Source organism: Amblyomma maculatum, chromosome 5, assembly GCF_055883805.1.
Source record: "Amblyomma maculatum isolate TAMU_Amacu chromosome 5, ASM5588380v1, whole genome shotgun sequence".
Lineage (NCBI taxonomy): Eukaryota > Metazoa > Arthropoda > Arachnida > Ixodida > Ixodidae > Amblyomma > Amblyomma maculatum.
Window position 1 is genome coordinate 162,803,793 of NC_139348.1, and position 24,851 is coordinate 162,828,643.

The 24,851-nt window shown below is 46.0% G+C and overlaps 2 protein-coding genes across 3 annotated transcripts in view; one reads left to right on the top strand and one right to left on the bottom strand.

The window, feature by feature from the left end:
- drk (growth factor receptor-bound protein 2 drk) overlaps positions 1-18,889 on the bottom strand; it is a 31,946-nt gene extending 13,057 nt beyond the window's left edge. The window contains exons 1-5 of one of the 2 annotated variants that reach the window (XM_084604906.1): positions 18,279-18,889; positions 10,971-11,068; positions 10,597-10,744; positions 8,129-8,266; positions 7,462-7,593 (exon numbers count right to left, since the gene is read on the bottom strand). In XM_084604906.1, coding sequence (XP_084461032.1) covers positions 7,462-7,593; positions 8,129-8,266; positions 10,597-10,744; positions 10,971-11,068; positions 18,279-18,356 — 594 coding nt within the window. In that variant the 5' untranslated portion in view covers positions 18,357-18,889. The remainder of the gene's footprint in view (positions 1-7,461; positions 7,594-8,128; positions 8,267-10,596; positions 10,745-10,970; positions 11,069-18,278) is intronic. The other variant, XM_084604907.1, reaches the window with a different exon arrangement.
- A 2,102-nt stretch (positions 18,890-20,991) lies between these two features.
- Ucp4A (Uncoupling protein 4A) overlaps positions 20,992-24,851 on the top strand; it is a 33,399-nt gene continuing 29,539 nt past the window's right edge. The window contains exons 1-2 of the mRNA XM_084604914.1: positions 20,992-21,041; positions 21,123-21,506. Of these exons, the coding sequence (XP_084461040.1) occupies positions 21,404-21,506 (103 nt within the window). The 5' untranslated portion in view covers positions 20,992-21,041; positions 21,123-21,403. The remainder of the gene's footprint in view (positions 21,042-21,122; positions 21,507-24,851) is intronic.

Genomic DNA, 24,851 nt, shown 5'->3' on the forward strand with positions numbered 1-24,851 from the left:
GAATGTGTGGCGTAGCATAAGCTAGCTATGGCAGCCGCGTCTGTTAAGAAGCGACAAAAATTTAATTTGTTTTGTTACGAGAGTCCACCATCCTTGTTGTCGTGAACGTGTGGCGTAGCGTAAGCTATGGCAGCCGCAGACATTAAATTTTTTTTATGAGTCGTCCATAATTACATCTATGAATCGACGAAAGCATGAGGTAAGCTGCGATCATGACTCCAGCTTTTAGCATTGTTCGCTTCAAACAACATTTGCAGCCATCACGCTTTCCAATGATTTTGTGGCAGTGAACTCTGGCTGCCTCAAGCGCGGCGTGATAAATCAAACCAGTCTTGTGCAATCAAGCCATTACGGGCACTTTGCCAAGTTAACTCCCTGCCACGGCAGGAGCTAACATCAAAGGTATAGTCAAAAGATAAATATGCCCCGACGTTATCGCTGCACAGCATCTTGGCGCGCTGCCAATAAATGAACTCTGCATGTGACGGCCGAAGCGAAGGGACGCGCCACCGACTAACATTTTTTCTTTATTCTTGGCAGCAAAAGTGGAGGGTGGGTTGATTATGCGACAAATATGGTACCATTTTTCACGAACAGTGTCTCAAGCTAATTTTTGAATATGTAACTATTTCACATCAGATCGATTATATTATTTGCCGGCAGAGATGGAGAAGCACTATACAAGCAGTAAAAACAAGGCCTGGGGCCGATTGTGGCACCGATCATCAGCTTCTTGTTGCCAAAATTAAGTTTCTATTGAGGAAAACACAGAAAACTAGAAGGCCTTTCAGGTATGATCTGGATCAAATTCCATTAGAATATGCTGTGGAAGTGAGGAATCAATTTCAAGAATTAGATCTAGAAGACAAAGAGCCCGAAGACATGTGGACTGATGTTCGTGATATAATACAAGGAGTTGCTACTAAGGTAGTTCCAAAGCAAAAGAAATGCAAGAAAGCAAACTGGTTATCTGAAGAGACTTTGCAAATAGCTGAGGAAAGGAGGATGGCAAATGTTATGGGGGACAGAGAAAGATACAAGGTTCTCAATGCGGATTTTCAGAAAATAGCAAGGAGAGATAAGAATGCCTTCCTGAACATACAGTGCCAAGCAGTCGAGGACAACAGCCAATTAAGGAACACAAGAGCTCTGTATAAGACAATCAAAGATATCAAAGATATCAAAGGAAGCTTCTGTGCTAAGCTGGGCGTGATAAAGGACAAACAAGGCAAGGACCTCACTGAAGCCTCAGAGATAAAGAAGAGGTGGCAGGAATACACAGAAGAACTGTACCAGAAGGACCCGAATGTGCAAACCCAACATAAGACGGTTGTGATTACTGATCTCGAGCCGGGCATCCTGAAGAGTGAAGTTGAATGGGCCTTAGCCAGCCTTGCTAAGAACAAAGCTAGTGGAATTGATGGCATTCCAGCTCAGTTGCTTCAAAACCTCAACCATGACGACGCTGTTAACATTCTGCATACATTATGTCAGAAGATTTGGACAACCCTGCAGTGGCCACAGGATTGGAGGAGGTCAGTTTACATCCCCATTCCAAAGAAAGGCAGTGCCAAAGATTGTTCCAACTACCACACGATCGCACTTATTTCACATGCTAGCAAGGTGATGTTGAAAATCCTCCAAGGTAGGTTGCAGCAGTATGTGGATCGGGAGCTTCCGGACATGCAAGCTGGGTTTCGCAAGGGCAGAGGAACTAGAGACCAAATTGCCAACCTTCGCTGGATCATGGAAAAAGCAAGAGTTCCAGAAACCCATCTACTTCTGCTTTATTGATTATGCGAAAGCGTTTGACTGCGTAGATCACAGCAGATTGTGGCAAACTCTCCAAGAGATGGGAGTTCCAATTCACCTCATCTGTCTCCTCAGGAACCTGTATGAAGGGCAAGAGGCCACAGTCAGAACTGGACATGGTCTTACTGATTGGTTTCCGACTGAGAAAGGAGTCAGGCAAGGCTGCATACTGTCGCCCTGCCTATTTAACCTATATGCTGAGTGCATCATGAGGAAGGCCGGTCTGGACGAGTCTTCAGCTGGAGTGAAGATTGCTGGAAAATGCATCAACAACCTTAGATATGCGGATGATACCACTTTAATGGCAGAAAGTGAAGTGGAACTCAAGAGACTTCTGATGCGCGTACAAGAAGAGAGTGAGAAGTTTGGGCTTAAACTGAACATTAAAAAGACCAAGATCATGGCGTCTTGCCCTATCAAGTCCTGGAGCATCAAGGGACAAGAAGTGGAAGCGGTGACAGATTTTCTCTTCTTGGGCTCCAAGATTACCTCGGAAGGAGACTGCAGTCATGAAATTAGGAGACGCCTGCTTCTGGGAAAGAGAGCAATGGTTAGCCTTGACCACCTAGTAAAGAGCAGAGACATTAGTCTGCCAACCAAGATCCGTATAACTCGTGCTATGGTCTTTCCAATTGTGATGTGCGAGAGTTGGACTGTGAAAAAGGCTGACCGCCGAAGAATTGACGCGTTTGAATTGTGGTGCTGGCGAAGACTCTTGAGAGTTCCTTGGACTGCCAGAAGATCAAATCAGTCGATACTGTCGGCCATAAACCCTGACTGCTCATTGGAGGATCAAATTCTAAAGTACAGCTCAGCTACTTTGGTCATCTGATGAGAGGAGAGGAGTCGCTGGAGAAAGATTTGATGTTGGGAAAGGTTGAGGGTCGCCGGAGAAGGAGTAGGCAGCGAACGCGATGGTTAGATGGCATCCTCGAGGCACTGCAGATGAAGTTATGTGATGTTAGGAAGATAGTGAGAGACCGGAAAGCGTGGCGTGACATGGTCCATAGGGTCACGAAGAGTCGGACACGACTGAACTGAACTGAACTATTTCACAATCCCCTCGAGTTCGATATATCCGGGGTCGACCGTACTACAAGCTCTATGATTCATCCAGCGGCTACCACCCGAAATTAGAAACATACACAGGCCAGAATACGAAGTCCGACACAACTGCTTGGCACTGCAGTAACGTCACTGTTACTGACCTCATTTGCGACAGACACACACCTCGCCTGAACTGTGTTTAGCAATCAAGAATGCCGGCTATAATGCTGTGGTGGGAAACGAGAAAAGAGATGCCAAAAGAATTCAAAGGACTGAAGAAGTTTTTCTCAAGTTTTCAAAAATTTTGTTTTCAATTCAGCGGCAGAACTGAAAGCCTGCTCTGCAATTTAAGCTGGCCACAAAGTGCAGCGGAAATTTAAAAAACAACACCAAGACAATGAGCCAGTGCTCACACCTTGAGTTGTGCAAGCGTACAACAAAGGCACGGGAGAGACGCTGACCAACAAGATCAACAGTTGGCATTGTTCCCAATCATGCAGCCAAGGAACATAAAAAAGTATTTTTCTATATTCTTAATATAACTGCGTATAAGGGCTACGTTGAGCAGGCAAAGAAAGCAGGGAAAATGTAAAGGAAATAACAACACCACTTGGCTACCACAGACAAGCAGTTCAAGTTGCAGGACTATCCCTGATGCGCTTGGAAGAAAGAGGAGCATTTTTCGCAACCGGTTTTGCCGAATCAGGGGATTTTGCAAGTGTGGAAGGCCAAAAGCACAAAGAAAAAAAAAAAAAATACTAGTAATAAAAAAAATAGAAAAGAAAGGGAAAGCTGATGGGAGTACGAGAAGTATGAAGTAACACTACACTTGCCCACAAGCTTGTGAGCACTAAAAACGATCTGTGAACTGAGTGAACATAAACTTGTTTTAGTTTGAAATTTGGGCCTTGAAATTTGAAATTTTTACCTTGAAGGCTCGTGAAATAAGGTGAAGTGCAAGTAAAGCATACCATCATACGAAGGATGGGGGAAAGGGAACGAAAAGGTAGGCACAGAAGGCCCGTTTGTGTGGTTTGTGTGAAGAAGCAAATGCGTTAACTTCCTTATTTTTCATAAAGTGTAGATGTCTTAAACTTTATGAAAAATAAGGAAGTTACTTAACGCATTTGCTTCACACAGATTTTCTGTTCTTGGGCGCCAAGATTACCTCGGAAGGAGACTGCAGCCATGAAATTAGGAGACGCCTGCTTCTGGGAAAGAGAGCAATGGTTAGCCTTGACCGCCTAGTAAAGAGCAGAGACATTAGTCTGCCAACCAAGATCCGTATAACCCGTGCTATGGTCTTTCCAGTTGTGATGTATGGATGCGAGAGTTGGACTGTGAAAAAGGCTGACCGCCGAAGAATTGACGCGTTTGAATTGTGGTGCTGGCGAAGACTCTTAAGAGTTCCTTGGACTGCCAGAAGATCAAATCAGTCGATATTGTCGACCATAAACCCTGACTGCTCATTGGAGGGTCAAATTCTAAAGTTAAAGCTCAGCTACTTTGGTCATCTGATGAGAAGAGAGGAGTCGCTGGAGAAAGATTTGATGTTGGGAAAGGTTGAGGGTCGCCGGAGAAGGGGTAGGCAGCGAACGCGATGGTTAGATGGCATTCTCGAGGCATTGCAGATGAAGCTATGTGATGTTAAGAAGATAGTGAGAGACCGGAAAGCGTGGCGTGACATGGTCCATAGGGTCACGAAGAGTCGGACACGACTGAACGCCTGAACTGAACTGAGATGTCTTAAATGGCAAAGAGCATAGCATAACGGCATGTTTAGATTAAGAGCATTTTTTTTTCCTGTTGCATGACTGTCAAATGATGACTGTGCTCAAATTCAGGTTAATACAGTAATATGAATGAACAATTTAAAGATAGTTTTCAAATTAGAAAATGATGAAATTTTCTCAATCATCACCGGCACACAGCCATGCTTATAAAGCAAAGAAGCAATGACTGGTGATGGACAAAGTCTGTACCAAACAGGACCACACGTGCACATTCTTATTGTATTTGTTGAACGTGATAATCTAAATTTTTTTTTTGCAGCTTTTCAAAACGCTGTAGACCATGGCTTTAAAGGCTAGTACTACTATGTGATAACACCACAGAAAGGTGCATCACAGCCAGTTTCTCCATTTGATCAGATCACAAGGATGGCACGGGAGAGAATCTTGCAACAGCACTTCTCATATTTTCAAGAAAAAAAAAAAATACAAGTCCCCCCTCCAGCAACTACAACTACAAACAACTTAGTGCACCCACTTCTGTCAACAAAACTTTGCAAAGGCAAAAATGATGTTTGTCAACATCATCAGAAGGGTGAAACGGTGACCGTCAAAAGCAACCGGACAGGGCATCAAAGCACATGGAGCCACATCGCACAAGTGTAACGAAACATCACTGGCAAACGTTGCACACAGAAGTGTAGCCCCGTGAGCAGATTTTTACAGTTACCAAAGAGCAATGCAGTAAACAACAGTTTCTTGCCGCATAATAATAAGTGTCCAACACGAGCCTTTTATGGTTGAATTCCGGGCACAATGAGTGCCTATGGAACAGAATATGCTTGAAATTACCAAATGGAGAGTGAGAAGCTTCCAAACTGCTACACAACTTGGCTGGATTTAGCTTGCCAGGCAGGCCTCGTGCATATGGCAAGAACACCAGAAAAGGCGCATTTCACAAGCCTACGCCCATTTAGAACATGCTGCCAGATAAGAAAACCCACAAAAAACACTCAATCCTCACATAAAGCGTTACTGGAGGATTTATATTCAGTGTCCACAGCAGCAACAGCAGAAAATGGCGCTGGACTGCCTTAGAGCCGGAGACAATACCATTGCTAGCCTTTCTGTCAGTGTGACAAGACGTGCTCAACAATAAGGGCCGATGGCCCGCTCACTAATGTATGCTTTACTAGTAACTGTATCAAATCTGCACTCTCCGAGGCTCCGAACCAAGAAGTGATGCATCTCTCATTTAATCCTGGTGGCTTTACAGCCGATGGATTGCACCAAGTTCTTGCAAGGGGTGACTGAACTTTAATCAGAATACGGGGCTCCACATTAAAATAGCCACCACCAGGTGAAAGCACGCATTCCAGCTACAGCTTCTTTAGTTCTGCAGTTCAGCCTCCAGACACAGGCTGTGAGTTAACTGTTGCACATTTGTGACAGTGTCGTCACAAATGGCAGAGTGAATGGCGTGACGAGCCACTTTTGGAATGTAGCATTTGATGGCCACCTGATGCACTTTGGACTTTAGGTTTTTTGGCAGCGACCATGCCTCTTGATCCCGGGAGGATGCTTGTAGCGTCACTTTTTGCATTCTGTGTTGTTCAGTGTCTCCCGAAGCTCACTGTCCTCATTCTTCTCGGCAACCACATCAACACAGCTTGAAAGTACTGGATGCTTAGGCTTGCTACAATAGAGCGCATTCGTGACGACAAAGCCAGCACGAGATATCTGGACATAAATGTGGTCCAGGTTGGGAGAACGCTGTTGCCAATGTGCTGGTCTTCTTTCTTCTATGAAACAAGGAGGTTGTCATCAGGAGTGCTGTGAAAATAATAAAAATCACTCCCCTTTTGTTCTTTCCCAATAATTTCAGAAAAAAAAAGGCAGGTAGGTGATGCTGCAATTACTACAATCGTTGCCAACTTATTGAATGAAATGCCTCGGGCAGTGTGGTGCGAGGCGGATGCTCCAAGTTGCAAGGGGGGCCACAGGGATCTCTTCCTTCTCGAGGGCTTTTTTTCCCTTTTCTTTTTCTTTTTTTTTGGCTGCAAAATTTCAGACCGTGGAATCACAGCTGCCACAGTGACAACAAGGCACAGTAAAAGCCTCGGTGAGATGCCTGTCTCTCGAGCACCCCTCACATCGCGCACGAGTAGCCCGAAACGTGCGTTTCCATTTTCATCAGTGCTCACCTCTACAGTGGCAAAAAGCATCTCACAGAAAGGCAGCAGTACACTACTACTCCTCGGACGAATGGACACTTCTCCACAATCAAGCTACCTTTGTACATTATTCGAAAATTTCCAAGAGTGAACACCTGGTGGATACTTTTTGAACAAAGCACACAACACATAGAGTGCTGTCTTTAGGGCATAGAAGGCACTACACAGTCTTCTGGCAGCGTACAAAGGTTGCCCTGGAGCGTCTCATTTCAACTACAGCCAAACCAAGAAACCTTGCCAAGTTCTGGGGGTCCACGCTCACCAACCCGAGTAACGCTCCCGCCAAATTCCATCAACAGCGATGCAGCGAGACGAGAGACTATGCACGCAACACGAGAAGCAACCAAACAGCCACAGAAAGCAAGTATCGCAACACACTGTAGCTTGCCAGAGAGATGATGGCGCACGACTGAGATGGACGCACAAGAGACTGCAGCGTAGGCGACTTCTTGGTCTTGCTGTTGCTGCGGCCAGAATGAAACGATTTCTCCGGGACAGTACTCCCCTCATGTTGGCAGGCAAGAATTCTCAAACATGTCTCTCTTGTTGCATCGAATTGGCTAAGCTACAGCAAGCGAGAGTTGGCTGGCGACAGCGGCAGCAACAGCTCCGGCTGCAACGACAGAGCGTGGAAATACCTGTGCCCTCCCATCTTGTCCGCCGGCTCCATTACGAGCCTGGTGAGCTGGCTCAATGTTTTCCGCCGCCGTCCTGAGCGGTGTCAGTAAATGCTGGTGCCTCGGTTGTGGTTGGATGCCCAGGGGACCTTCCTGTGTGCGTGTGGTGGTGTCCCATGTTAGTTAGCACTCGGTGACTACATGCAGGCAGCTCGATGGCGCTTGACAAGATGTGTTACATTGCATGTTTAGCACCGCCGCATAGGCTGTCGCCGCGGCATCTCCATCGGTGTTAACAAGCTATGAACTATAACAACCCCTTGCCAAGAGTTTCTTTTTCGCTGCACGCACTTCCCCCGAGGGAAACCCACTTGAAAACTATGCTGGAATGTATTCTAATGCTCCCACACAACCACGCTGTTAAGCTGTGTTTTTTACCAAGTCAGACAAAGCAACACTGCTGTACAGCTTAAAAATGGTAAAAAATATACAACTGTAAACTGGGCTGCCCATTAACCTTAACAGACATCTATTGTGCAATAAGCCAACCCAAGTCATTACTAGATAATAAAATTCTTCATTCCAAATGTGCTAAAGACATGTTCAGAACGGTCATCAATAAAAAAGTAAGCACGTGCAATCAGTTAAGAAAATAAAGAACGAACTGGCTCTGCCATGTTTTTCGTACCTCTTCGGGATGCATGTCACGAAGCTTGATGTCCTGGGAGCGGCTGACGGATGCAGAACGGTGGTACTCGACCAGTTCATTCAGAGAGGCAAACTTCACCACCCACAGGAAAAACTTGCCCATTGTGTCCCGGAGCACCTGCATCCACCATTTGAGAACTGCTTTATTGGTTTGTTAGTAAACTAGTTAGTTTACCAGCTGGCCTACTCAGAGACGGTGTTCTTTGCTGGATTAGTTGGAACATGACTAGAGCCCTCCTCCACAGTACAAACAATGCCGGGCAGCCATGACGCATGCTGAAGTGTCGGCTGAGTGATAGTCTCAATCCACATCAGCCAGATTTCTCGCAAGGTAGTGTTTCACAAATGTCTGGTTTGGTTTGTGGGGTTTAACGTCTCAAAGCGATTCAGGCTATGAGAGATGCCATAGTGAAGCGCTCTGGAAATTTCGACCACCTGGAGTTTTTTAACGTGCACCGAGATCGCATAGAATGCCTTGCTTTTCGCTTCCATCAAAAAGCGGCCGCCATCACTGGGATGTTCCACGAATGTGACTGGGGCTAGGCCCCTGAAATCCCTGCCACTGATGCAGAGTACAGATAACTATAATTGGCTTATCGCAGTCTCCAGACCTGTAGCTCCTCGCTGAGCTGTGTTTGTACACAGTGCGCACATTTCAGATTGCCGCTCTAAGCATTAGCAGTTTCAAGATGCGGCCGTGTACCGGACTGCACACTGTACCTTGTGGTGAACTTTAATCGGCCTGACGAAGTGTTTGCAGACAGCAAAGGACCTGTGTGCATGTTGCATACGTCAGCTGGGAACATTGTGCTTCATGTATCATTAGCTTGCATCGCCTTTAGATGCAACATTATTCATTGTCAATGAAAGGGCATGGATGCACATTCACAGTGCTCACGGAAAGTCTACCAGTTTTGCGCTGCAACGCACAGTGGGAACCAAACAGCCTTTCACTATTTGCCTCTGAAATACTGAATAGAATTTTTGTTGCATCCTTCTCGGGCACCCTACATACGTGCTACGACCCAAGTAGCGAGATCTGCCATTTTTCTTTGTTTTAACCTCTGCTTCGTTCATGTGGTACTCAAAATGTATTTTACTAGGCTAGGAACATTGAGGTCCTCCGTGGTGAAAGACATTCAGAAGGCACAATGCCTTTCACGCCTCCTGGAGAAGTTCTAGGGAAAGTTGCTGTCAGATAAAACACCAAGTATTGTCCTTCAATCGTTCCTAGGGTGGTGGAGCCCCTGTTTTCTCCACTGCCCAAAGGTGGAGGTGAGGCTTGCGCGTCAGTGAGTCAGTGCGCGGCAGACGTCACACAAAAGTTTGCTTGTGCTTTGTGTTGTGTGACGAAGGTTATGACAAGGAGTGAAGGAACCTTTGCAACTTGCTCGGTCAGCAGAGATGCTGCGGTCATCACTCTTCACAGCTGCGTTGGCACAAACGTTCTGTTTGTTCCTCCTCTAGGCCCCTTCTCACCACTAACATCTGCTCACACTGCATGCCTTCCCAACATTGCAATAATAAAATGCATAGCCTCATTTCCTATTGAATCGATTGCTTTGAATATGGCAAAGCGATCTTTAAGGTAGGGAAGGATCCAATAGACAGCTTTAGAATAGGGGGCCCCAAGCTTTGGGGCCCCCAAGGAGCTTGGGAAGTCGAAATGCGCATGCAAGCCTTGCGTTAACGCTTGGGGCAAACCCTATTTTTTGGAAATAGCATTTGCCCCAATCCGCCTTGTGTCGCTTGAGTTACGGCAACATGGCAGCATCCAGCCGAGCGGCGGCCGCTCGCCTCAGGACAGATTTTTTTGTTACCGGTCTATGGTGTCACGCATTCACGGCAAACCAAAGGCATACAAAGCTTGTGCTATGTCTGAAGATACCCGCATCACCAAAGTTCAGCGATAAAACGCAGCATATTTTCCAATTGCTTCCGGATTTACTGAGCTGCTAGGCTTAGCGAGTTCACCTTGCTCGGTTGCTATGGAGACCAGACCAGAGGTCAGAAAGTGCGGAAGGTTCGAATGAGGCTTCCCGGCTCAGCCTGGATTGGCTAAGATTGGTCGATTTCGTGTTGTGTGAAGAAAACGATTTATACCCTTAGCGATTTTACATTAGTTTCGTACAATAATAACACATTTTGGTGAATAAAACAGCACTGTTAGCTTTTATATACTTAAACGCTTTTTCATGGTTTACCATAGGGACGCTGAAATAGATGTGGTTCTGCTGCGTCGGGGAAACCCTTATTCTAAAGCTCGTTGGTCAGCTCGTACTTTTTTTTTGGGGGGGGGTTCTCCCTATTCTAAAACTCCCTAAAGTGAATGTGTGTGCCGGTCATGACTGCACTACTATGCTAGGCACACCAACACCAATTCACATTGGCTATGCTAAGCACCACACAAAATAAACACGGAGAGTTCAGGTTCAATGCCAGGCCCACCTTGAAGTGTTGGACGCCGTCACCACAGCGTACCGATAGAGAGAAGTCACCCGGGGAACTCTCGCTCACACGAATAAGAAAGGCTCCCTCGTGCTTGTTGGATAGAAGCTTCTCCGCATCTGCTCGCGTGATGCGGCCGTAGTACCAGCTGCACAGGGGAGGAGGATAGAAAGGTGCCACCTAGGTGATTATCTCTACCAAGCACTCCACTTCTCCAATGCTGAGTTAAACTGGCCCACAGTACATCCTGAAAGTGCAGAATTTAGAGGTTGTGTGAAATAACATGGGACAGGCACTAAACCCAAAGTGTAGGTGTGTTAAAAACTCATGTATTAACCAACTGGCCATAACAACAGAAATGATGCAACACTCACTCGTGCTTCTTCATTTCGATGTAGTTGCTAGGGATGAGGCCTTCTTTAGAGTCCAGTTCCGCCCGGTACCAGTTCATGTCATCTTCCATGTTTAGCACCTGCACGCACAAGTAAAGGCCAAATTTACACCTACAGTGATACCACAACAGGCAGCAAGCCCTGAGACGACACCAAGAGTATTTCGTTGAGCATCTCAAAACCGATACTGTCACTTAAGCTAACGCTTCAACTCAGCTGCATTACTAAGCAACACCAATTTTTCATTAAACAGTAGAAAAAGCCATTAGCAGGTATTCGCAACATATCTTGCAAAATACAGCTTACAAATAAATAATGGAAGAATAATAAGCAAAGATTTATGATCAACCTTTTAACTACACTAACTAAAGGCAGAAAGCAATACACAAATTACAACTGGAACAAAACACACGGTAACTAGCTAAATGATTCAACATATCACCATACTTCCAGGAAGGTTTCCTTATGTCTATGAAAAATAAAAAGCTAGAATTCATTATTAAAGGCACAGGTTGAAAAATGAATCAGAATGTTCTAAGGCTTAACAGCTCCTGGCATGGTAAACATACGTTGCATTTACAAACTATCAAAGCAAAAATGTTTCCTGCAACCAACCAAATGTAGATACTGGCTAGATTTCATGGTTTAAGACCAGCCTGTGCCGAATTCTGGCCTCAAAGCATACTTGCGACTTGTACCTTCAGAGGGCAGTTGATAAAGTACACCGGAACGCTAAACTGTCACTGCGGAAAATTCATCATTCAGTAAAAAAAAAAAAACAAAAAAAAAAAACAAGAAAACCCAGCCAGTAACACTGCTTGAGATGGTGGATTTCGTAACTGAACAACACAAGTTACAGAACTCGAGAAGTGGCAGCAGCATGAATAGCACCGCACAACTGCAGCCGTGCTGCAACCTGGGGGTGGCCTAGAACTCCCTCTAAATCAATCACTGCCTGTCCTTGCGTACATCTCTGACCTTTGCTGGTTGGCTGCAAGGCCTTGTCAGGCGATCGACAGGCATGAGCGACCCGCCAAGAGGGCAACGATGCCCCGCAATTGTTATTCTGTGAAGATGAGAGCAAAACTGCAGCTAATTAGATGCCAGTAATAAAATACTATACACAATGTGTTAATACCAGATTAAATATGGCACACTGTCCTGTGGGCAATGCAGTGCTGCACTTTTAAGGTGAATTCACGAGTGTTATGGACTGTCAAGGTTTCTCATTGAAGCAGAAGCCCCATCGTGATAGTGTAGTGTTTAGGGCACTTGACTTCTGTGCCCAAGGATACAGGATCGAATACTGGCTGCTTTTCAATGGAGGCAAAAAGTATGGTGTCCATATGCTGTGCGATGTCAGTGCACGATAAAGAGCCCAAGGTGGTCGAAATTACTTCGGAGGCCTCCACTACTCTCATAGCCCAAGTCGCTTTGGGGCATTAAATGCTCTAAACCAACCAAACATCGTCGAAGCAAAGTGGAAGCGATGCACATGGGCCGTGAGGTGGTGCTCTGCGTCATGTGCAGGGTTTGAGCACTATATCCAGCCTAAACTTCCAAGAATACCAGGAGGAGAACAATATGATTTCATTCAATCGCCTTCTCTGTCACTGGCCAATTAAAATTTGAATCTGTGCATAATAAGGTTGCGTTGCAGGACATCACAGGACGTCAGAAGTAAGTTCATGTTGTCGTCACCTCATGCGTAATATTGACGTCATCGCCGAGGGAATGGAATAGATTCCGGAATAGCTATATTATTCCTCACCAAGATTCCGAGGATGCAAAGGGACATTAAGGAGGGAAAAAAGAAGTGTCTTTTTATGGATCATGCAGGTTTACAATGTTTTCACCATTGCTTAGATTCAATTTCAGCACCTCTGCTTCCTTTGCTCCGGCCTTTTGTTGGAAACTGTTAACCTTGACAATGTAAGCTATGGTTCGGTCTGGTTTACGGGATTTAACATCCCAAAGCGACTCAGGCTATGAGAGGTGCCGTAGTTGAGGGCTCCAGAAATTTCTATTTCCTGGGTTTCTTTAACTTGCACTGACATCAGACAGCACACGCGCACCTTGCTTTTTGTCATCGAAAAGCAGCTGCTGTGACAGAGAAAGTTATTCTCAATCTCCACATATCTTCAAATTGAAATAAGGTAACTGCCACAGAAATCTGGGCCCTTTTTCTTTTGAAGCACCAATGCCCTCCTTCCAGATGTGCCTGCTGAATTCCTGCTTCTGACATTCAGATGTATTCTTCTGATCTTGTATGGGCATTCTAAGCAATTCTTTTCCAATGCACATAAAGTTTTCAATACCACAGCTAAGTTTTGGCCACACAAGAGGTCACCCCTTGGAGAGAGCAGTGGAAGGACAAGCCTAACATTAGCCTCAAGGACTCTCGAGGAGTTCCCCTTCGAGGACTTATTTGTAATAGTTTGTTTGTAAGAGGGAGGTAAAGTTTAGGGAAACAAGGCATATGAAAAAAAAAATGGAAATAGGGACAATGTTCAATGTGGAATGGTGAGTTAGCCTTGGGTTAACTAGTATGGACAATGGGACCAGGAAGCGCGCCTTGAAGAATCTATGGTCTCATTAGAATGAGCGAAAGAGGACTATTTGTGACCCTGGCCTGGCTGCATGCCAGGTTGCTGACTCTGGTTATGCCCATCCCATCTTACACTATTCCATCCGCGGGGTGCATGCATCTGGTTGCCGGGTAACTATGGCTTTTAGTGGTGAACCAACTCGATTCACATTTTTCGAAGAATTTAAGGAGTGAATATACGGAAAGAGTTCTTCGAGGGCCTTTGAAGCAGATTTTCAAACATTGAGGGCAACCTTGCCACTTTGCTCTGAAGCACAGCCGCGTTCAACTTATGGCTCTACCGTGTGTCCATAAACTCGTGTTGTCCCTTTCATGCATTTCTGCTTACATGTTCACATTGCAAACAGTTTATTCATAAGCATATGGTGTCTGCTCCTATATGCTGCCCTTCTGCCAGCCCTTGGTCTCTGCATCCTATGCTTCCAGCTTTTCCTCCCTGCTGCACAGACATGCCTGTACTGAATGAAGCCATTGCATCTTCAGAACACTACTCCACTGCTACTGCAACGTGCTCCAATAAATATGTCCAATATTAGGCAATGTGGGCCAGTTTGTGCATAGTGCAATGTGACAAAACAAGCAACACTGCTGCAATGACCGTGGACCGCAGTTTGTTGAAGTGTTTTGTCCCAGCCTGCAGCACATGTCGAAAATGTGCCCTACACGTTTCTAGGCAGAAAGCTCAGATGTGCTTAGTCTTCATAATTGAGGGTTAGGCGGAAATCGATCCAGCAAGGAAAATTCAGCATTTTTGGAGAAAACAGCACTCACCAAGCTTACTAAGATATCTGCAAGTGCCGCTTCCTTAAATAACAGTGAACAGTCTTGACGGCAAGGCAAACACCCTGCCCTAGTTTTCATTTTAGTGCATCTATGAAGCGAATAATGACTGCATCTCACTATTTTGCATCAATAAGTGCTCATGTCTTCACAAGAGTGGAGGTTGTAAGCAGAATCAAAGAACTGTCCTCACGATGCAAGATATTGCAATGGGGAGATGACCGCTGTTTTATTACGTGCACAAGATGAAAAACACAGTCCTGTGTGCTTATTTACGGCTCTCTTAGGCACGAGAGATGCCAAATGTGCGCCACCCCCAACTAAAGCAGCACCCTGTCATCAGCATATTCTTGCAAGCAACGTCATAACTTTGGAGAGAGTCACAGCAGAGAGATTAGTGAAGTTCCATTTAAAAAATTTTCCCTTTTCCTGAATATTGTTGTGTAAAATGCAGCCAAGTAGCAACTTTGAATTATTAAACTTCAAGGAATTGAAATAGCCCCACTTTTTCCAAATTTGCAAATTTTTCAAGTTTCTCTATGGAGAAAGGACCTGCAATAGAGAAGTCTCACTGAGGAATTTTTTTTATTTAGAGAAAAAACTAATGTTTATTTTTATCACAAATTCAGTCCTGGTGTTCCACTTGGAAGGTGAATTTAAACATCAAAAAGTGTGTTCAAGTCTGTTTTACCAAAAGAAAAAGCCTATTGATTCCCGGTATATGATTAATGACATCTAATACCTAAGGAAGCTGCATATAAGTATTTAGGAGTAACGCTGTCATTGGATTGTTCATAGAATGCACATGTTGACGGCTTTGTATGTAGGGCTAGTAGGGCACTAAATTCTATTCAAAGGAATTTGAGACGTTCTCATACCAGTCTAAAAAATACGGCTTATATGAGCTGCGTGAGACCTATTTTGAAATGTGCGGTTTGGGACTGTTCAAACAAGACACTAATTAGCATATTGAAAAAATTCAAAACCATGCAGCCAGATTCGTCTCGGGACGATTCGGAAGAAAGGACAGCCATGAAGCATGAACTCTGTTGCAAACTGCTTGCCTCCTGCCGAAAAAATTAAGGCTTAAAGTGTTGTTTATAATTTACCACAATAAAACTGGTATTAACAAATGCTCCTATTTCAAAGAGCCACACCATTGCTCTAGGCACATAGATCACACTTTTAAAATTTGAGAATATCATTCCCGGACTGGTACTTATGCAAATTCCCTTCTTGTTACATCTATTAGAGAGTGGAATCGCTTAACTGAAATGCAAGTGTGCTGTGTGAATGAAGCTTTTTTTTTCTATGCTGCAACCCCCTGCTGTAACGCCCTTGGGAGCTGCGGGGTAATATATGAGTATAAATAAAACAGAACACTGCTGTGTGTGCCTCAGTTGTCTTCCAAACCAAGTTACGAGACTACCAAACTCCCCTGTGGATTTTGCATATGTCCATTTCTTAAAAAGCTGTGATCACAGCACCATTGCAAAAGACCTCAATTTCGAGCGAAATATGTACACGCAGCGCTTATGCAAACAACTACCACAAAACAAACTGAATTCAGTTATTACCTTTACAATAGCGGAGCCTTTCATGTAGGTTACCCATACTGAAAACCACTCAGAGCGGACAAAAAAATGTGTGTTTCCCTCGCGCCACAGAAATAATCATTGGCTAATGCAGATAATGTGTTCCCTTTAAATACTAATTTACAGAAGCTGCCCCCCTGCCCCAGAAAAGACAAAAAATGGATGTATACTAAAGTTACAAAAAAGTGTGTAATGAATGCCATTAAATCAGCGCACGAAACGTCACGGGAAGGTATATAAACGAGACCGGAGAGCAACTCGGCGAAATAAACGTTGGCCTCTGCGCGACCAGCAGTGGAGAGATAACGCATGGGACCCATATTACCACTGGTCGGCTTGGGTTAGCGGTGGCGCAGGCTTGACTGAGAGCCCCAATTCTCCAGATTCTGCCCGTCCCTGCTAACCCGGTGCGTGAGACTCGGCCGGCGCCTTATTTTTAGCCACAGGCCGCTCATCGCTTGCTCGAGAATGGAAAGAACATCCAGACAAAATAAGCTGCCGCTGCAAACGCAGAACGGCGCTAAGAAAAGACGCGCCCCAAGGCGGCTGCAACTGACTGCGCCGTCTACATACGAGGAAAAACCCTCGTGGCAAGCAGAGAGAAGGCCAATCAATATGCCACCGGCTCTGATTGAGGTCGCGCTTGATTTGCAACCGGTGGGTGGTCCCGCGACTGTTCTCCACCGGGCTTCATCGCGCTTCTGCGAAAACACCGACTGACCCCGAAAACTTCGCGAATTGACGCGACATTGGCACCTATGTGGACAAATTGACAAGCAGACGCCACTGCTACAAAGCAAAAAGTCATCTGTATCTCGTACTCTGCGTGGAGGTATCATCAAAGGCAAGACTGCCCAGATGCCGCCGCCTGCAGACTTAGCTAGACGATAGACTTCGCCCGTGCGGCGCGCCAATGGAATGCGCCACGAACAAAACGACGGGGAGAGCGTCGAGGGAGAGAGGAAGATATGCAAATTGCGCTGCCTATCAAAATGCAACAACAACAAAAACAAAAAAAAAAAACGCAGAAACAAACGCAAGGAGGCGCAGCCGAAGGCAGGCACGCGACGGCACGGCCAGCAGCAGAACGGCGAGTCGTAGCCGAGCCGTTTCTGGTAAGACTAGCCGGCACACGGAAGTGAAGATGTAACGATAGCCGATTTCCCGAAACTACTCGTGTTTCCCTCGAGGACAACAGGGTCGGCACGCGGACGACACACGTTTTGTTTCCTTTTGTTTGTTTCCGTTCCGGCATCTTGACTGAAAAATTGCGCCCAGACAGCAGCGGTCACTTGTGGGGCCAGCGCGTGTCAAAATAAGCAAACGCGCGGAAGGGATCGAAATGTGGTCGACTCATCTAAACTGGAAAACTATGACGCAGTTAGTCACCTAGAGCCAACTGATCGCCATCCATCCAACGCGTCGGAGGCGGGCGAGGAGACAACACTTCTTCGGCGCCTGGGAAGGATTGCGAGAAATCACAGCCGCCACTAGCTAGGCCGCGGACGACGCGACAACGCCGAGCGAGCAAGCGGTGGCAGTGTCGTCAAAACAAAACGACAGCAGCAGCAAAAGATGGGCCGTTCTCTTATCTGCCGTTCTCTTCCCTCTTGCGACAACGCGGTTCGCAGATGAACTGCCCCCCTCCCTCTTTCACTTCCAACTATTGTCTGGACCTAAAAACTCGTAGGGTGCCCTGAGGAGGAAGAACTGGGGAGAATTCATATCCCCCTCCTCCCCACCAATCCCGTCCAAGAGGAGACCTGTCGCGCTCGTGAAAGCCTACAAAGGCTGCCGAATAAGAGCAGCGTATAAATCAAACCGACAGGCGACAGCGCAGACATACGGAGCGGGATGAATTTGAGGCGAGCAAAGGCGCTTCCTTTCGCAGTACATTTCCCTCGCTACACTTGCGATTTTTTTGTTTTTGTTGTTTTCTTTTTGTTTTTTGTTTTTTTCGGCGACATAGGGGCAGAACGGAGAGCGACGGCACCCATCTTATTAGCCCGCCTCGCAATCGCAGACGAGCCAGCGTCCGGACCGACTCCTCGCGCTGTCGGCCCAGTTATCACCGCGATAGAAAGCCATTCACGTCAGAGGCAGCGCGGCGAAGAAAAAAGAAAAATGAAGCATGGAACAAGGGAGGGGCACGGATGGAGACGGCCACCGACACGGCATATCGGCGAGAACTCGGGGAGGCACGTCAACAAGCAGCTCATAAGCGAGTCAACGCGCGGTCGGCTGCACACAACACAACAATCAAAACGGCCCGCCGTGATCCCCGAGCGCTCGGCAGCACCTCCTCACCTTGAGCACCTGTCCCTTGCGGAAACTCAGTTCGTCGTCAGCCGTCGCGTTGAAATCGTGCTTAGCGATGGCTTCCATGCTGTCTTTTTTTCTTTACTCGGGAGGTGGACGATATGGAAGACGGCTCGTTCGCGAACGTTCTTCCTCGGTTGGTAAGGTCGTAGGCCTAGCGGAGCACAGTTCCCCTATGGGAACGCCAGAGATCACAGCCGTCGGTGGTGGACGGTGGTGAGCTCTCTGGCTCGCAACCACACTGCTCACTCGCGACACACGAAACGCACGATGGTGGAGAATGCTGCGCCGAGGCGATGGATGCGAGAAGCGTAATCCGAGCTGTTGCGAATCAACGAGGGAAAAAACAACGCCGCACCGCGCACACCCTCGATCAGCGCACACTTTTCATTTCGGGGAAGAACCGAACAGCAGAGCGACACAAGCAGCCACCGACCAGCGCAAGGAGATCGCGCGCGGACGGATACGTCTGTCTCGAGATTAAAGTAGGTCTGAGTCACGCGCCGCCTGAACTGGCATGCTTAATGAGAGTTTCCTAAATGCAGCACAAGGTTTACTTTCCTAATGCAGATAAAATAATTAACAGTAACTTATTGAATTTAAGGTATTCTATCTTTTGTAGTTTTACATTTAAATGCGAGCAATGTGAGATATACTATTTGACAGAGCGGATGCATTGGGACTTTTACGCACAAGAGCACACCGAAGGCAACCAAGGCAGTTAAAAAACATACAAGAAATAACTCATTTCACATAAATGTTTCACAGTTAACTAACCTAAAGTAAGTATAGGTTTTTGCTTCCAATAATATTTTATAATTGCTGTATAATAGGCTTTTGCTTTATTTTAAATATATTTTTATATAAGTAATGGAGTATATACAAGGTGTATGTACTTAGACGTTGCTTTTAGACACAGCTTTTGGATGGATGAATGGATAAGGCTGAACTATATGAATCGGGCGGCGGCGCCACAGGCCGCCTAGCCGTGAATAGTAATATATAGTGTGGTTCTATTCTTGCCTTCCTTTCAGCCACCAATCAGCTAACCTTAGTTTGGTTATTTCTACCCTTTTTAAGAAGTCTATTTTCCCTTCATTATCCTTAAACCCCAATGCTTCGGCTAAATCTGGCCCATTGCCTTGAACTATAGGGCGGAGCCGGGCGGAGCCCTTTACAGGAAATTATTAAGTGTTCAGGCGTTTCCTCGTCCTCCCCACACACCTTGCACAGCGTGTCTATCTCTTGGTGCTTGACTCGGTACGTTTCAGGTCTTAGACCGCAATACTCCGATACTCCTGTCCTAGCCTCGAACAACAATTAATGGGCTGCCCCTAGAATTATCGTAAATGTTTTCTTTGGCTATTTCCTGCTTGAAAGTTCGGTACATTTCTAATGCTGATTTAGTCTCCATCCCTGTTTTCCACAGACCCCTCTCTGTTTCCTTAACCTTTTTCTTAATTGATAATTCCTGGCTGGTCCCCCTACTGCTGTCCAAATATTTGCTTGCCAATTTTCTTGTCCGCCTTCTCCATCTTGTGTCAACATTCCTCATGTAGAGGTAGCTGAAGACTTTCCTAGCCCACCGCTTCTCTCCCATTTTTCTCAATCGTTGCTCAAACGCTATCGTGCTGCCAGCTTCCCTGCTCTCAAAAGAAGACCATCCCAGGTCACCCTGCATACCCATGGTTTGGCGTATTCCCATGAGCTCCCAAAGCAAGCCTACCCACCCCGCGCTGCTTAATTTCCAACCGTGATCGGACCTCTGATCTCATACACAGGACTGCATTGGCAAAAGTCAGACTAGGAACCATCACCCCTTCCCAAATCCCTTGCACCACTTCATACCTATTGTAATTCCACAGCGCCCTGTTTTTCATGACGGCTGCGTTTCTACTTCTGCCATATATTTTTCACGCTCCGGTATTCAGCTCCAGTATTTATCCACACCCCAAGGTACTTGTACTTATCCACTACTTCCAGCACGTCCTCCTGTATCATATATGTTCGCCGGCCTCCGCCGGCCGCCGACTGCCGATTTTTCCTTGCTAAACTGCAGACCTAACTTATCTCTCTCTGTACCGCAGATATCCATCAACTCCTGCAAATCTACCCTGTTGTCAGCCATCAGTACTATATCATCTGCATACAAATTAGTCCTGGTAATGACTGTGGGAAAAATTCTCCTTGCGTGAATAAAGAGAGGTTGAAGCCGAGTCCACTCCTCTCTATAGTTTAGCCTCTAATCCTTGCAGGTACAGCATGAACAACAAAGGTGACAGGGGACATCCTTGTCTAAGCCCCTTCTTTACCTCTACAGGCTTCGACACCTTTTTCCCATTTTATTAGCATCTGGTTATCCTTATAAATATCTTTTAAAAGAATATCTTTTAGTTTTATCGTTTTATGCTGCAACGCCTCAAGCAAACTACTGTATATTTTTCTATAATGTACATACTTCGTTTTTATTTTTACCTACTCTTTTCTTTCTCCCTATCGCTCACCTCTTTGATTTCCTCTACCCCTTCCTCGCTATCCCTTTATTTCCGCCGTCCCAGTTCAGGTGCTTCAGATATCGCAGATACCGGGGCTGGCAAACATCTTTTCCTTTCTTTTGTGTATAAATAAAATAACCACTACCACTACCACCGCCGTTTACGATGATGCAGAGAGACAGATTTGTTTTAAGTGCTTTTTCTCTTTTTGTTTTTTACGGTTGGCCAGCGGGAAAGCTGCATATCCTAAGCACATGTATGTACCATGCATGTACCGTGTACCGCTAGTCTCTACCTCTCATCTATATAGCGGTAAAAGTTTGCTTCCGCTTTCCAGTCATGCTACATCCGGCGCGTCCAGCGCACAGCTGACGACGCCTGCGCGCAAGGCCGTCGGCGAGGCCGGCTATGCACCGCCGGCAGGCGAGGTGCTGGCGACCCGTCTACCCCTTCTCGTGGTCCATAGGCGCGCGCGGTTTCAGCGGCGGAGCAAGAAACAGCCGGCCCGCTACACGGGAATGGCTGGCGACCGCAGTGCGGCAGTCCTGAGGGCCCGCAGAAGACGCCACTACTCCTGATCAGAGCCTGCCACAGTTATTAGTTGCGCGAGTCCTCGCCATGGCCGCGACCATCGCTCGAATCCCTTCGGAGCCTCAGTATATCGACAGCTTCTTCTACAAGTACGCACTGTCCGTGGCCGCCGCATCAGTCGCCGAGACGAGTGAGTGGCTACGGAGCTGAGTACGCCGGTGTGCCGGCATGCTGCAGTAGCGCGGGCGACTTTCCGCTCGCCAAATCCTGCTGAAGTTCGGTTGTGTACGCAGGCCCCTGACTATACCGTTCCGCAATGTTTGTCTGCTCTCTATCGAGCTGTCTTAATGCCAATCGGAACGACTCTCCGAAGAAATTTGCGCGTCGCACTTTCGGACGTGAAAGGTCGAGCGGTCAAGGAGGGCGCGAAGGACTCAAGCAACAGGTTCAGCCGGGCACGTGTCCGGGGTTACAACGGGGACAGTGTTGCTCAATTGCGTCGGCTGGCGGCATATTACGTAAAGAACGCATGACATGCCGCGCGGTCGAGCCTATGGGTCATTTGGATGGGACACCGGGATTTCTAACAATTCAACCCTCGATGCACAAACTAACGTGTTTTGTAAGCCACACTTCGGCCCGTGAGCGTTGCACGGAAAGCTCGGTTTGCGGTCTCGGGGCAAATATCCTTAGGAGTGTTTATCCGCGTTTGTGGGCAAGCAAAGACGACAAGATGAGGAAAAAAAATGTGGTGTAGGAGATTGCGACTCGTTTGTGGCAACGCTCGTGCGCGTTGATGGCGCAAGGGTTGAATGAATTGCCCCAGGAAACCGGGGAGTGTATGGGCTACCTCACAGGCCGCAGAAAAGATGCCATCCGGGTTACAGGCCTAGAGAACAACTGCTGTAATAGCTGACCATATGTCATGTGTAAACTCTGGGCACACAAAATTATCTTGAGGTAGCTGTGAAATACAGTGGTTAAGATCACTTCAAATGATTTTCACTAGTTGGGGTTTAACAACAGGACTGTTAACTTGTTTCATGTATAGTTTCAGTGTCATTTGCCTCCAGACAGGAATAAAATGGGGTAATAACAGGCATAAATTTGGGCTGCTTGGAAGGACTTTGCTATTGTTGGTTTTCAAGTAGTTACAGAAACGTGCAGTGCATATTATTGCAGCCTTATTGTCCTGGAAGTGACAGCAAAGAAAGATAGCCGAGTGTTGAATGTGGGCTGAATTGTAAAAATTGAGGCAGGTGGACATCTATGACAGTGCAGTAGAAAGGGTGATTTGTCATCGCATATCATGGTGGTTTTTCTAAGCGGGAGAAAATTTGAATAGTTTTTTGGTGCAGTCTGCCTCCAAGCCTTGTTAGCTTTTGTTTGCAAAAGCCCCGTCCAGCCTCACTATCATTTGTTAGTGGTAGAATTGGGAGTGACTCCGTAATGTCAGTCTACAGCTAATGCAAAATATAATTGAAGGCGTGAAGCAGCCAACTGCATTGTGCGAAGTAGGGGAATATTAGTCTGGGCTATTGGACATCCTCACACTGCTTTGGTGACAAGGCAGTGCACGTGTCAGCACAGCTGGACTTTGACATGGGAATTGTGTAGCCAGCAAGAGTGTTTTGGTGTCGGAACACCCTCGAAATATTCTGAACGCTGCATCCCTTCCTCTGCATCCCTTTCTATTTCTTTTTTTCTTCTTTTTGTACCGCCAGCATATACACCTTTGAAAATTATTTCTGTCTGTGTCACTGATGGGAATGTACATTACTGGGCTAGCAAGCTTTTTCATCAGGTCATCGCTCTTCGCTTTATGAATGTGCTTCGAAAGATGTAGGTGCCGCCATGTGGTAGCGAATTGTGCTGTGTAGTCCTTAGTTGGCAATGTTGCTACTATCTTAATGCCTTTTCAACTGAGGTGGAAAAAATAAATGACTTTTCTTCTCGCACTGTTCACTAGCGCCTGCATTGTCTGCTTCTGTGTCGTCCTTGTCTTGCACTATGTTTTCAAGAAATTGCTACCACCTAGCCCAAACCAATTACCTGTTGCATCAAATTTCACTTCTAACTTGTAAAAAAAAGCTTTGTTGACTTAGGTGTGATATGTTGCCAAAAGTTATCCTGGAAGGAACTTGTTGATGATGCTGATAAAAACCTTTTGGTATGTAGACAATGTTCTTTTAGCCCTTGCTCGAGCTGCTGTGTATAGCACCAAACAGAAAAAATGGGTCTTTCCTCGTAACCTTCGCCATGTTATGTTTGTTTACGATCAATGCTGTGAGTTGTGTTATAATGAGGACAAGCAAGTACAGATTTTGCATTGCATGCAAATTATAGTGTCACACTCCACTTCTGACACCAATTTTCGTCATATACGGTTTGTAGCTGACCGACATTTCTTAGAGCATATTCCAGTTTGATATTGCAGCAGTATATGTTGTGAAACTTTCCACACCTGCACGAGCACATTTCAGGTCCTGGTCTTAAAATCTTCCCTGAAATATTGTAGGATGCATCACTGATGTAATTACAGTGCACTCATTAATTTGAGTTGCCGGTTTATCAGAACAAAAGCTTTTTTTAAAGTTTTCCATCAAAGTCAAGTTTGCTGCCTGATTTGAACAAATTTTTGGGACCCTTTTGAGTTTGAACCCCTTGGAGACAAATGTAATAATATCTATGCTTTTTTTTTTTCATGTGCGGAAGATTTCCTCTCCGAATCTACGTTGTGAAAGAAAATTGGTCGAGTTCTCTCGGGAACCACGCTTTAGTGAAAGACAGCTGGCCATTTTTGTGCGATGTGCTCCAGGATTCACGCGAGCACTTATCTTTCTTTGCCTCGTCTAATCTTGAGAGTGCCTATCTCTTATGCAACGAGTGTGACTTAAAGGATGTGAACCAGTGTAGATAACAGTCAGTTAGACAAGTGCAGCAGTGATAGGTTCATGCAGCGCATTTTCTATGTTTATCACCATTCACACATTTTGTTACTCAGCCTGAGCTTTTCGGGAGGTTCAGGAAATCCAGAAGTTCTTGCATTATAGTTTCGCATTATATATGTTATAGTTTTATATCAGACTCGTAGTGTTTGGGCTACCTGCCTGGCTTGAAGGAAAAGGTGTTGTCCAGGTTGCCCACGTCTTAACTGCTCTAAATAGTGGACCAAATATCATCCCGCTACGGTGGTGCAGCGGTTAGACTGCTCGACTACTATGCCCAAGGATGCGGGATCAAATCCCGGCCGCGGCAGCCGCTTTTCCATGGAGGCGAAAAGTAAAGCACCCATGTGCTGTGCAATGTCAGTGCACGTTAAAGAACCCCAGGTGGTCGGAATTTTCGGAGCCCTCCACTATGGCGTCTCTCATAGCCTCAGTCGCTTTGGGACGTTAAACCCCCAAAACCAAAACCTACCTTGTTATGTAGTAAACATAGTACAGGGCTGGGCAAGATACTTTGAAAAAGTATCTTTGATACCGATACTCGATACCCTGAAAAATTGTATTTTCGATGCCGATACAAGATACAG